Source organism: Canis lupus, chromosome X (assembly GCF_048164855.1).
Source record: "Canis lupus baileyi chromosome X, mCanLup2.hap1, whole genome shotgun sequence".
Taxonomy (NCBI): Eukaryota; Metazoa; Chordata; class Mammalia; order Carnivora; family Canidae; genus Canis; species Canis lupus.
The window spans coordinates 102,029,596-102,042,418 of NC_132876.1; the positions used below are offsets into that span (position 1 = coordinate 102,029,596).

General features: G+C 37.9%; 1 protein-coding gene across 2 annotated transcripts; it reads right to left on the reverse strand.

The window, feature by feature from the left end:
* Window positions 1-719: 719 nt before the first annotated feature.
* Window positions 720-3,230, reverse strand: LOC140628644 (melanoma-associated antigen B18-like). 2 transcript variants are annotated; one of them, XM_072818021.1, is made up of 2 exons: window positions 2,924-3,230; window positions 720-2,270 (listed from the first exon to the last, which is right to left on the reverse strand). In XM_072818021.1, exon 2 carries the CDS (start codon window positions 2,207-2,209, stop codon window positions 1,166-1,168), a length of 1,044 nt encoding a protein of 347 aa, XP_072674122.1. In that variant the 5' UTR covers window positions 2,210-2,270; window positions 2,924-3,230; the 3' UTR covers window positions 720-1,165. The 2 variants fall into 2 exon arrangements, with proteins under 2 accessions (XP_072674122.1, XP_072674121.1); XM_072818020.1 differs by having other exon boundaries at window positions 2,911-3,218.
* Between the last annotated feature and the right edge of the window lie 9,593 nt (window positions 3,231-12,823).

A 12,823-nucleotide genomic window follows, 5' to 3' on the forward strand; every position in this document is an offset into this window, starting at 1 on the left:
TATAGTTTGCTAAATTTTACCCACAATAACTCAGTTAAATGCCCTTTGAATGGAGCAGGCTCTCTTTCTCCCAGCCCATGGCAAAGAGTAATAACACAGTGGTTTTTTGGCATCTAGCCTCAGGGAAGTGTTACCCTTATTTATCAGAAATTCTTGGGTGATGATATGGATAAAATACCTCATTTGTGCACTCTGTTCACCTGAATTGGAACCAGAATATGGGGCACCTCTAGTCCCTACCCAGGTAGAGATTTGCAGCTAGTTTACCCATGATCCCAATGTAGCTACTAAAAGCAGTTCTCCATTTGAGGCTCAATTTTTCATCTCTGAGACTTAACACCCAAGGGTCTGTCCCTTGTTCACCACCCTCATACCCTCCTCTGACCTACCACCCATCTTAAAGTTACCTCCCATTGAATGGTTTGAAGTTTCCCAAGGCCTCAAATTGTCTTACCTCAGGACATTTGCCTCAGGACACTCCCTCTCTTCTCCCACCTAATCCTTCTTTTCACCCATCTTTTTTGTCCTAGAGTGTATTTCACCATCTTCCTTTTATGGGCAGTGGCTCAGTCTTCTCTTTCTTACCATCCGCTATACTACCATGGAGCTTTCCAAAGAGCAAATGCTCTATTAATGTTTGAGGAATTAAAAAAAAATTAAGCCATTTATTATTATTTATTTTCTCCTAAATTCTTGAATAAATGAAGCAATTTCAGGTTTATAACTTTTATTTTACAGAACAGCAGAACACAAGGAATAAGGAAAAAACAAAAATTGACTATCTTTTAGTTTTTTCTCTGTTTTTTTTTTATCTCAGCTATTTTGTTGCTAATTTCTTTCACATTTCTAAGGAAATGGCTATTTCAATGCTATGTCTTCATGTTCTAGATCACTAAATAAGATGGAAAGTTACCCAGTTTGTTTGAAAAATAGCAAAGCTCTTAAACATCATAAACAGCATTAAATATATAACTAATATCATTCCTACACTTATATTGTGAAGCTAATTAAACTTTTTTAAAAGAAACATTTGAAAACTTTCAAAAACAAAAGATAAATTTATGTTATTCATGTAGAACATATGATATGCACTATGTTCCCTCTAGTACAACCTAAGCCCTCATACTACTTCAAACACAAAGTGAGGAAAGTCCTTCAGGTTTCACTACAGGTGGGAGAAGCTGCCAAAATGGGCCCTGGAGTGGACACTGGCCAGGGCACCCATACGAAGCCGAGCTGCAAATCTGGCTCTGGCTCTCTCTTCCTCATCTCTCAAAGCTTCTTCATACCAGGATGGGAAGGCACTGGGAACAGTATTGTGAATCTTGGCCAAGAACTCAAGGACTTTCATCTTGCTGGTCTCAGCATGGGCTCTCCGGCCCCACAGGAACTCATATCGTGGAGGATCACTGTTGGCCACCTGCTGGTACTGCAGGTACCTTTCCTGCACCAAATCTTGAGTGATGAGCTTCTTGGGATCCCCGTAGATGAAGTGCTTCCTATCGGCATATATCCCCATCACATTAAGAACTTCCCAGATATCCTCTTCAGTGGCACGGTTGCCCTTCATGAAGATCACACAGAGGATAGTCATCAAGAGGCCCGTCCTGGGCATGATCTCCTCACCCCTCAGCCTGTCATCACAGGTGTGCTGAAATTTGCTGACAAGGGCATAGTAGTGCCTGGTAGGGTCAATTTCCTTCAGATCAATACCAAAGGCCAGCACCATTAGCTCAGAGGCCTTCCTGAGAATCTCATGGAAGTGCTCCTTGTGTTTTTTGATGACATACTTCATCATATCTTCCTTTGTTATGGCCTCCCTCATGTTATACTTGCGCAGCAGGAATTGCACCAATAAAATTGCCTTGTCATCTAGGGGGGTTTTGCGGTAATGATCAGTGCTGGGCTGTGCCTGAGAGGTGCTTGGTCTTTCCTCATCCTGGCTCCTGGCACCTTCATCAGCTCTTGTGTGTGAAACACCTACAGAAGTAGCGGTAGTGGATGGGGCTCTACGGGACCCCTGGGATTTTCTACCTGACCCAGCAGCTGAGGAGCTCTGGGCATTACCACCAAGAGGAGGAAAGGGGGCAGCGGAGGGCTGTTCTTCTGCTGCGGCAGTGACCTGAGCATCCGGGGCACCCTGAGCCTCGCTCCGGGCCTGGTGGCGTTTCTCACGGGCACGAAGCTTACTCTTCTGCCCCCGAGGCATGGTGACACTGGTTAGAGACAGTAGGCAGGGGTGTGGGCAGGAGGGCAGGCAGTGAGGGCACCTGGAGGAGGGAGAATGAGATAGTGTGTGCACCTTCAGCAGAGACATTCCACTTTGGCTTTAACCAGAGCCGTTTTTACAGGCTTCTGTGAAAGCACAGCTCTAAGACCCCACAGGGCCCCCTTTTTAATCAGTCTGTCCCCTGAGAACCTTGTAGAGAAAGTTAGAGTGTGCCTTAGGCTGCAGTTTCCAGCCCTGTCTGGGTCAACCTGGGGCTGAGAGCCAGGGCTGACAAGTTATAGGCTCTGTGTGGTTCCCTCAGTTCTGAGGTGGAGAATTCTCTTAGTTCATATTTAGGATCATCCTGTCAACTGTTGGCGGGGCCGGGTCCTCCCCGCACCGCTCCGCCCCCCCCGCCCCCCCGCAGCTCTGAGGCTAAACTCTTTACAGCAATGACCTGAGATTCTTGCACAGCAGATGAGGAAGAACATTAGTTAGCCCCTTGTGCTGCACCCTTCCAGAGCTGACAATAGGAGCAGAGTTTGACGGGATCCCCATGGTCCAGGATGATTAGTTTTCCGTGTTCACTCATGTGCCCGCTCCGGTTAGACCAAGACCCCCACCTCCCGGAATTTGACAGCCCTGCCCGGGGCCTCCCAGGGTAAATTGCAGGGATAAGGGTTGTGTGGGTTTGAGAATACCCTCAGTCCTCACTCCGGGTCCTCTCCTTGACTCCGAATAAAGCCTGAGATGTTTCACTCTGCTGATCTTAGTACACCAGCCTCAGATCAAAGTCTTCATTCTCTGAGACACTCAGTCGGAATTGAGGGGGCGTTGGGCCTAACAGCCAGACCTCGGGCCTCTTAGCGCGGGACAGATCGGGGCAGAGTTCTATAGCTTTCCTTTGTTCTGGTGGGGCATGTTTCCGCAGTTCTAAGTAGGGACCCTCACCTTGACTCTCAGCCTTGCCTATCTCCTCTGCAGACCTGAGGCTGTCCTCAGACCTGAGACCCTGGAGGTAGGAGTCAGTCAGTACCTCATGCTGACAGCTCTGCTCTGCGCTTCCCAGCGGTGAAAGCAGGGGAAGGGCTGTGTGCCCGCTTCTCTGTTCTGGGGTGTGCTGTCCTGTCTGTCCTCAGGGTGGAGGCAGGGAGTAAGGTGTCTTCCTCTTGGCTGGTTCTTTAAAGACTCCCTGGGAAATATTAAGTCTCTGAAAGCTCTAAGCTGTTTCCCTAACTTCAAACCGTGCAGAAAATTGATGGGTCCCAGGCTAGATCTGAGATGGGAAGTTGCATTGTAAGGCAGCGTCCTAGGACGGTGGTGGCCTCTAAGTGGAAAAATATCCTGGCCAAACTTAGACTTGGGAACCTTCTACTCTAAAAGATCTATTTTCTAAGGAAGAGATTAAGCTGCATCTTTTTGTAAGACTCAGTTCTTTCCACATTGTCTAACATTGCTCAGTCCAGTGCAGTAACTTTTATTTTGTTTTTGACTCTCATTCATAATAAGAAATATATTGACATCTTTAACATGTGTCTATGTGTGTATTTTTTTATGAAAGAATACCTACCATTGTTAAGTGTGATTCATTCTTTCTAGTCCTTATATTTGATTATAATCTTTAAAAAAAAAAAAGCCAGTCCTTACCCTTTAAAGAGGTTTCAGGTGGTTATTGCACAGCCTCTGGACTCTTACTGTTTCAAACAACGCCACACTTTGATGCTGTCCTGATATTAACCCCATGGTCTTGGCCATTCAGCCTCTGAAGAACAGCCTTAGCTCCCTTCACTAAAGAGTAGAAATTCATTGTCCCATAACATCCTGGGAGAATCAAAGGCTGAACTTAAAACCTTTCCTCTGACCAGTCCTGTCTTATAGGGTACATACCAGTTCCAGCTTCAGGGCATGCCCCCATCTGCCCACATACAGGTTCTAGTTCAACACAGACTTAGTCTCTCTCAGGAATTTCTCATCTAGGGTTGGTTTCAGGAAACAGCAGCTGGAGTCTGGTATCATCTTGGAAGTTGTATGTGAGATCATGTATTAGCACACTCTGGCTGCCATAATGAATTACCATAGATTGGGTGTCTTAACAACAAAAATTTATTTTCTCAGGGTTAAGTGTCTGCCTTTGGCTCAGGTCATGATCCCAGGATCTTGAGATTGAGCCCCATGTCAGGGTCCCTGCTCATGGAGAGCCTGCTTCTCTCTCTCCGTCGCTCCCCCTGCTTGTGCTCTTGCTCGTTCTATGTCATATAAATAAATAAAATATTTTTTAAAATTTATTTTCTCAAAGTTCTGAAGGCAAGTAGTTCCAGATAGAGGTGAGGGCAGATTCAATTCCTGGTAAAAGCTCTCTTCCTGGTTTTGCCTTTGGGCACCTTCTTGCTATGTCCTTACATGGACTTTCCTCCAAATGCACAGAGAGAGAATGATCATTGGTATCTCTCTTCCTCTTATAAGAATATCAGAGTCGCCTGGGTGGCTCTGTCAGCTTGGTGTTTGCATTTGGCTCAGGTCATGATCTCAGGGTCCTAGGATGAGCCCCACATCAGGCTCACTGCTCAGCAGGGAGTCTGCTTCTCTCTCTGCCTCTCCCCCTGGCTTGTGCTCTCCCCGCTCTCTCAAATGAATAAATAAAATCTTTTGTTTAAAAAAAATATATTAGGCCTATTAGATTCAGGCCTCACCTCCTTTATGACCTTATTTAACCTTACTAACCTTCCTAAGTATCTCCAAATACAGTCACATTGGTGAATTAAGGCTACAACATACCAAATGGAGGTTGGAGGAAATGGCACAATTCAGTCCATAGCAGTTTGTATTTAAATCTGTAAAGAATTTAAGGACAATTGATGTATTTACCATATGCTTTTTCCCATGAATAAACATAGTGTAGTCCACTATTTATTTGGGACTTCTTTCTCTAAGTATATCAGTGCATATTTATAGCTGCCTCCAAAAAGATTGTGTACATGATTGTTAGATTTCTTTTTAGGTAAATTTTGGATATTGCTGCTGTTGTTATTGGGATATTTTCTATTATCTTAATTAGTTATTGGTTTTGTGTGGCTAGGCACCCAATTTTAGTAATCTTTTATACAATAGCTTGGGGGTATCTAATTCATTTGAATATTTTGTGCACTGGTTCCTTTGGATTTTCTAATAAGGATCATATTGTCACCATTTATTATCTCAGTCATTTCAATGTTCCCTTTTCTTATTTATTTTGCTATTCTTATTCCTCATTATATATTTCAGTCCACTTTTAAACAGTATCATAACATCTGCATCTTTGTCCTGTCTTTGATGGGAATGCTTCTAACATTTCACATTTATGTATAGTTTATTATAGATCTTAGGAAATAGAAATTCCCTTCAAATATTATTTTGCTAAAACATTTTACCTTGAATTGTTGCTAAACATTTTTCAAAGGCTTTTTATCCACCCTTAGGTGTGATCGAATGTATTTTGTCCTCTAATCTATTAATGTAGAGAAATTGTAATCGGCAGTTTTTTTCTAATATTTTAATATCTTTGCATCTCTTGAACTCAGCCTGTTTATTCCTGCTGTATTGGATATGCTATAGATTTATTTAGGATAGGTGCTTCTACATGACAACACTTGGCTCAAGTGATTTTTTTTCTTTGGGTGTCCTTATCTGGTCTTTGTATCAAGATCAGCACACCTGTTAAAATGAGTTTAGTAATTTCCCATCTTTTTGTATGATTTGAAGAGTTTATGTAAGGTGGCCACCAGTTTTTCCCTGACCATTTGGTACAACTAGATTCCAAATCTGACTGGTCTTGGAATATTTTGAGGGGGGCTGGAATGTAGACTAGAATTTCAGTTTGTATTATCTAACTGAAGTTCTCTATTTTTATTTGGAATAATTTAGTCATTATGATTCTCAAGGAACAAGTTCATTTAACTTGGTCTTTAAAATTTAAAAACATGGAGTTTTCTTTATTGTGGTTAAGAACAAAAGCACATTACATTTAATCTACTCTCTTAACAAAATTTTTAGTGTGTGCAATCCCAGTTCTGGATATTTATGCAAAGGAATTTAAATCAGGATCTTGAAGAGATATTTGCACCCCCATATTATTTGCAGTATTATTCATGATAGCCAAAATGTGGGAGCAATCTAAATATTTATCAACAGATGAATGGATAAAGAAAATGTGGTATAAAGGCATGATATTTACAATAAGCATTTTCGCTAGAGAAATTATTAAGGGTATACAACAGTACGGAGAAGAGTATAATGAACTCAATATACCTGACACTCAGTATCAGCAATCATCAATAGTTGGAGGCGAAAGTTTGATCAGATTAGCATTCATTAGGTTTTTGCTGCTTTATTTGTAAGGTTACTTCAGGAGTGACACTGTGCAATTCTATTAGGAGGAACATGTGTGTGTCTCTTTTTTAGTGATGTTGGCAGATATGATGATCATTACCTTTATCCATTAATCCATTAGAGGCTGTGGGTTGGTAATTCTCTTATTCTATCATTCTTTGTGAGTTTTCCATCTGAAAAACTTCTATAGGAAGAACCTTTCCTTCCTGGTCCACCAAATGGTTACCTTGAGGTATTGGCAAAACATATTTATGGTGTTCTCATAGCAAGTCTCTTCTGCACCTATGTTTTAGACAATTTTACTTAACATTACTTATTTCTAGTGCTTTTTTGTAATTGATAATATTTATAAAAATTGTATATTCCATGCAGTTTTTGAAGATCTGGCTTTAGTTAGTTGGCTTTACTATTTTCTATATATTATTTCTATATTTATGCTTGTTATTCTTTATCTTCTACTAATTAGTTTTTTATTAAATAATAATTGACATAAAATATTTACTACTTTCAGGTATATAACATAGTGATTTAGTATTAATATACATGACAAAATAGTCACAATAAGTCTAGTTACCATCTGTCACCATACACAGTTGTTACAATATTATTGACTATATTCCTTATACCATACAATAAATCCCCATGGCTTATTTGTTTTATAACTGAAAGATTGTTCCTCTTAACCCCCTTTACCTGTTTCATCCATCCCATCCACCCCTCTCCCCTCTGGCAACCATAAGTGTATCTGTATCTGTGAGTCTGTTTGTGTTTCATTTTTGTTTTTTTGCTTGTTTTTTTTTTATATTTCACACATAAGTGGAATCATATGGTATTTGTCTTTTGGGGACTTATTTTGCTAGGTCCATCTGTGTTGTCACAAATGTCAAGATTACGTTCTTTTTTATGGCTAATATTCCACCTCATATATATATACCACATCTTACTTATTCAGTCATCTGTTAGTGGACACTTAGGTTTCTTCCATATCTTGGCTACTGTAAATAATCCTGTGATGAACATAGGAATGCGTGTCTTTTTGAATTAGTATTTTGATTTTCTTTGGATAAATACCTACAAGTGGAATTGCTGGATCATATGGTAATTTTATTTTTAATTTTTTGAGGAACTTCCATACTGTTTTTTATAGTGGCTGCACCATTTTATTTTCCCACCGACAATGTATGAGGGTTCACTTTTACTCCACATTCTCACCAGCACTTGTTATATCCTGTCTTTTTTGATTCTAGTTATTCTAACAGGTGTAAAGTGATATATCTCATTGTGGTTTTGATTTGCATTCCCCTGATGATTAATGATGTTAGGTATCATCTCATATGCTTTTTGACAATCTTTATGTTTTCTTTAGAAAATGTCTATTCAGATCTTCTGCCTATTTTTATTTTTTTATTTTTATTTTTTTTAAAGATTTTATGTATTTATTCATGAGAGAGAGACAGAGAGAGAGAGACAGACAGAGAAACAGGCGGAGACACAAGCAGAGGGAGAAGCAGGCTCCATGCAGGGAGCCTGAGGTGGGACTCGATCCTGGGTCCCCCAGGCTGAAGGCAGCACTAAACCGCTGAGCCACTGGGGCTGCCCATTCTGCCTATTTTTAATTGGATTGTTTATTTATCTATTTATTATTTTTTGGCCATCAAGTTATAGATGTTCTTTTATATTTTGGATGTTAACCCCTTATGAGATAGATCATTTGCATATATCTTCTCCCATTTAGTAGGTTGCTTTTTCATTTTTGATTTTTTTTTTTTGCTGTGCATAAGCTTTTTAGTTCAATGTTGTCCTATTTGTTTATTTTAATTTTCACTGTCTTTGTCTAAGGAAACAGATCCAAGATAATAATCCTAAGACTATGGTCAAAGAGCTTACTGCCTATGTTTTCTTCTAGGAGTTTTTTGGTTTCAGGTCTTATATTTAAGTCTTTCATCCACTTAAAATTTATTTTTGTATACAGTATAAGAAGTGATCCAGTTTGATTCTTTTGCATGTGGCTCTCCACTTATTACAACACCATTTATTGAAGAGACTGTCCTTTCCCCATTTTATATTCTTGTTTCCTTTGTCATAGATTAATTGACCGTATAGGTGTGGGTTTATTTCTGGGCTCTCTATTCTGTTCCATTGATGTGTCTTTTTTTTTGTATCAGTATCATACTGTTTTGATTACTCTAGCTTTGTAGTTTATGTTGAAATCTAAGTGTGTGTTACCTCCAGGTTTGTTCTTCTTTCTCAAGAGTGTTGGTTATTTGGTATCTTTTATGGTTCCATAGAATTTTAGGAATATTTTTTCTAGTTCTCTGAAAAATTCCATTGGTATTTTTATAGAGATTGCATTGAATCTGTACATAACTTTAAGTAATATAGATTGCATTGAATCTGTACATAACTTTAAGTAATATAGACATTTTAACAATATTAATTCTTACAACCCATGAGTGCAGTACATATTCCCATTTATTTGTGTCATCTTTAATTTTTTTCATCAGTGTATTATAGTTTTCAGAATACAGATATTTCACCTCCTAGGTTAAAATTAGTCTTCAGTATTTTATTCTTTTTGATGAAATTTTAAATTCTTTCTTAATTTCTCTCTCTGATGGTTTGTTTTCGGTGCATGGAAATGCAACAGATTTATTTATGTTGATTTTGTATCCTACAAATTCACTGAAATCATTTATTTGTTCTAATAGTATTTTGGTGGAGTTTTCAGGGTTTTCTGTATGTAGCAACATGTCATCTATAAATAGTGACAGTTTTACTTCTTCCTTTCCAATTTGGATGCCTTTTTTCCCCCTGTGTAACTGCTGTGATTAAGACTTACAATACTTAAAAAAAAAAAAAAAAAAAAGACTTACAATACTATGTTAAATAAAAGTGATGAAAGTGAGCGTCCTTGTCTTGTTTCTGATTTTAGAGGAAAGGTTTTCAGTTTTTCATCATTTAAGTATGATGTTACCTGTGGGTTTGTTATATATAGCCTTTATTATTTTAAGGTGCATTTCCTCTATATCTACTTTGTTGAGTGTTTTTATCATAAATGGATGTTGAATTTTGTCAAATGCTTTTTTTTTGTATCTATGGAGATGATCATATGATTTTTAACTTTCATTTTGTTAATGTGGCATATTCTTTAGGTTTAATATGCTATTCATTCTCTACCTTCCTGAATTGCTTAGATGATATAAATGTTTCTTATCTACTAATATTTCAACTTAAGACTATAATCATCCCTCTTAATACCACTTGGGCTTATCTCACAGGGAATGTTACAGAGCTTTATGTGTATTCTTAAAAATTTTACAACTTGAAAATATTTTTCTGTGCCATGTGCTAGAAAAGCAAATATAATTGGCCACATGTAACAGTCAAGGCTTGCCCAGAGACACAGAAAAGTCTCTATATATTTAACCCAGAAGGAATTTAATGTTGGTTACTCAAGGGATGAAAAAGTAACAGGAAAGAGACAGGAAACCTAATATTTTACGATTTGAGAATGTCACTCTCAACTTTAGGCTCCTGGAGCCTTAGGAGTCTGCAGCAACAGAATCTATAATTATAGTGAGCCAATAGCATGGGGAAGGAGAAGCCACTTGATGCAGAGAGAGAGAAAGAAAAAGACCCTAATTGCTCCTGCCCTTCAGGACCAAAACCTTTTTTTATCACCCTTTTTTGGCCTATAATGCAATGGCAGACAAATGTTGGAGAGGCTAAGACTTATGGATTCAACCCATGTATAATAAAGAATAGAGCAGGGGAAGGGGAAAGGCAAATAAATCTAGGACTAGCATACCACATTGATATTAACAAATTAAATCAGAAAAATCATATCTAAATTGATACAGTAAAATATTTTATAAAAGTCAGCACTCATTTGCAGTAAAGATAATATGTGGTTATCAGATTAGATAAAGAATATCTACCAAAAACAAAACAAAACAGAACACAAAACTCAAGCAGAAAATACACAGTGTGGAAATGTTAAAAGTTTTTACTTGGAGGCATGCCTGGGTGGTTCAGTTGGTTGAGCATTCCATTCTTGATTTCAGCTCAGGTCATGATCTCAGGGTCATGAGACTGATCCCTATGTCAGGTCCATGTTGAGCATGGAGTTTAAGATTAAGATTTTCTCTCTCTCTCTCTCCCTCTGCTCACCTTTCCTCCTCCCCCACCCAGCTTGTGCACACACATGCTCTCTCTCTCTCTCTCTCTCTCTCAAAAACAAAACAAAAAACAAACAAACAAAATAAAACCTTTTGCTTGGAAACTGAAAAGTAGACAAAGATACCTGCCATCAATGTTTTAATAAAAATTTTGCATAGTACAGCAATGGAATAATAAGAAATCAAGGGATAGGGACTGTAAAATAGGAAACAACAGCTTTTATAATTAGCACATAATTAGACAGTGTATGATGAAAATCCAAATGGACTAAAGATAAGATATTCAGTCACCTAAGAGAGTTTGTTATTATAAGAAATACTAAAGTAAATCAGGCTGAAATCAAAGGACACTATATAGTAATTAGAAACCATATGAAAAAATAAAGATCACCAGTAAGCATAGGTAAATATAAAAGCCAGCATTATTGTATTCTTGATATTGTATATTTGGTATTGTAATTACTCTTTTTGTTTCCTATATAATTTAAAAGACAAGTGCATAAAATTAAAATTATAAATCTTTCTTAATAGGCACACGAGTATAAAGATATAATTCTTAAAAAAAGAAAGTTACAAATTGATATCCCTCATGAATATAGATGCAATAATCCTGAACAAAATAATAGTAAATGGAAACAAACAGCACATATAAAGGATTATACACAGTGACTAAGTGGAGTTTATCCTTGGAATGGAAGGCTAATTCAACATAAGACCAGTCAATGTAATATGCCATGGTATAAAAACAAAGGAAAAAAATGATCATCTCAGCAGCGAAAGTATTTGCCAAATTTAACCCCCTTTCATAATCAAAATACTCAGCAAACTAGGAATATAAGGGTACTTATTTAACATGATAAATGGAATTTATGAAAAACTCATAGCTAATATCACATTCAATGGTGAAAGAATGAAAGATTTATCCCTAAATCAGGAACAAGGCAAGGATGTTGGCTTTATCAGTGATATTCAACATTTTCCTGGCCAGAGCAATTAGGAAAGAAAAAGAAATGAAATAAAAGAGATCTAAACTGGAAGAGTTAAGTAAAGCTATCTCTATTTGTAGATAAAAAGATTCTATGTATGTAGAAAATTTCAAAATTTCCAAAAAACAAAAGAAAGAAAACACGCTAGAGCTAATACATGAATTCAGCAAATTTGCAGTTCGATACATAAAAAGAATAAGCTTTAAAGAAGCTTTAAAAGCAATAAAGAAGCTAAAAAAGAAATTAAGGAAATTACTCCACTTACAATAGCATCAATAAGATATAATACTTGGGGAGCACCTGGGTGGCTCAGTGGTTGAGCATCTATCTGCCTTTGGCTCACGTCATGATCCCGGGGTCCTGGGATGGAGTCCCACATCAGGCTCCCTATGGAGAGCCTGCTTCTCCTTCTGCCTGTGTCTCTGCCTCTTTCTGTGTCTCTCATAAATAAATAAATAAATAAAATATTTTTTAAAAAAGAATATAGGGCAGCCTGGGTGGTTCAGTGGTTTAGTGCTGCCTTCAGCCCAGGGCATGATCCTGGAGACCCAGAATCAAATCCCACATCAGGCTCCCTGCATGGAGCCTGCTTCTCCCTCTGCCTGTGTCTCTGCCTCTCTCTCTCTCTCTCTCTCTCTCTCTCTCTGTGTGTGTGTGTCTCATAAATAAATAAATAAATAAATAAATAAATAAATAAGAATATGATACTTAGGAATAAGCTTAACTAAAGACAGGAAAGATTGTACGCTGAAAAATATGAATCATTGCTGAACAAAATGAAAGAGGACCCAAACAAATGGAAAAACATTCCAATATATGGACAGCTCTCCAAAGAAGATATACATGTGGCTAGCATGCCCATGAAGAGGTAGCCAACATTATTAGTGGTCAGTAAACAAGTCAAAACCACAATGAGTACCATTTCCCACTCACTAGAATGGCTTTGATTTTTTTAAAAAGCAAAACAAAATAACAAGTGTTGGAAAAATGGGAAGAAATAGGAATCCTATTCCCATTGCTGATGGGAATTTAAAATGTGTAACTTCTGTGAAAAACAGTTTGGCAGTCCTTTGAAAAGTTACTTA

Excerpts from the sequence above, each read along its gene's own strand:
- LOC140628644 (XM_072818021.1), bottom strand. The coding sequence starts at position 2,209 with ATGCCTCGGGGGCAGAAGAGTAAGCTTCGTGCCCGTGAGAAACGCCAC.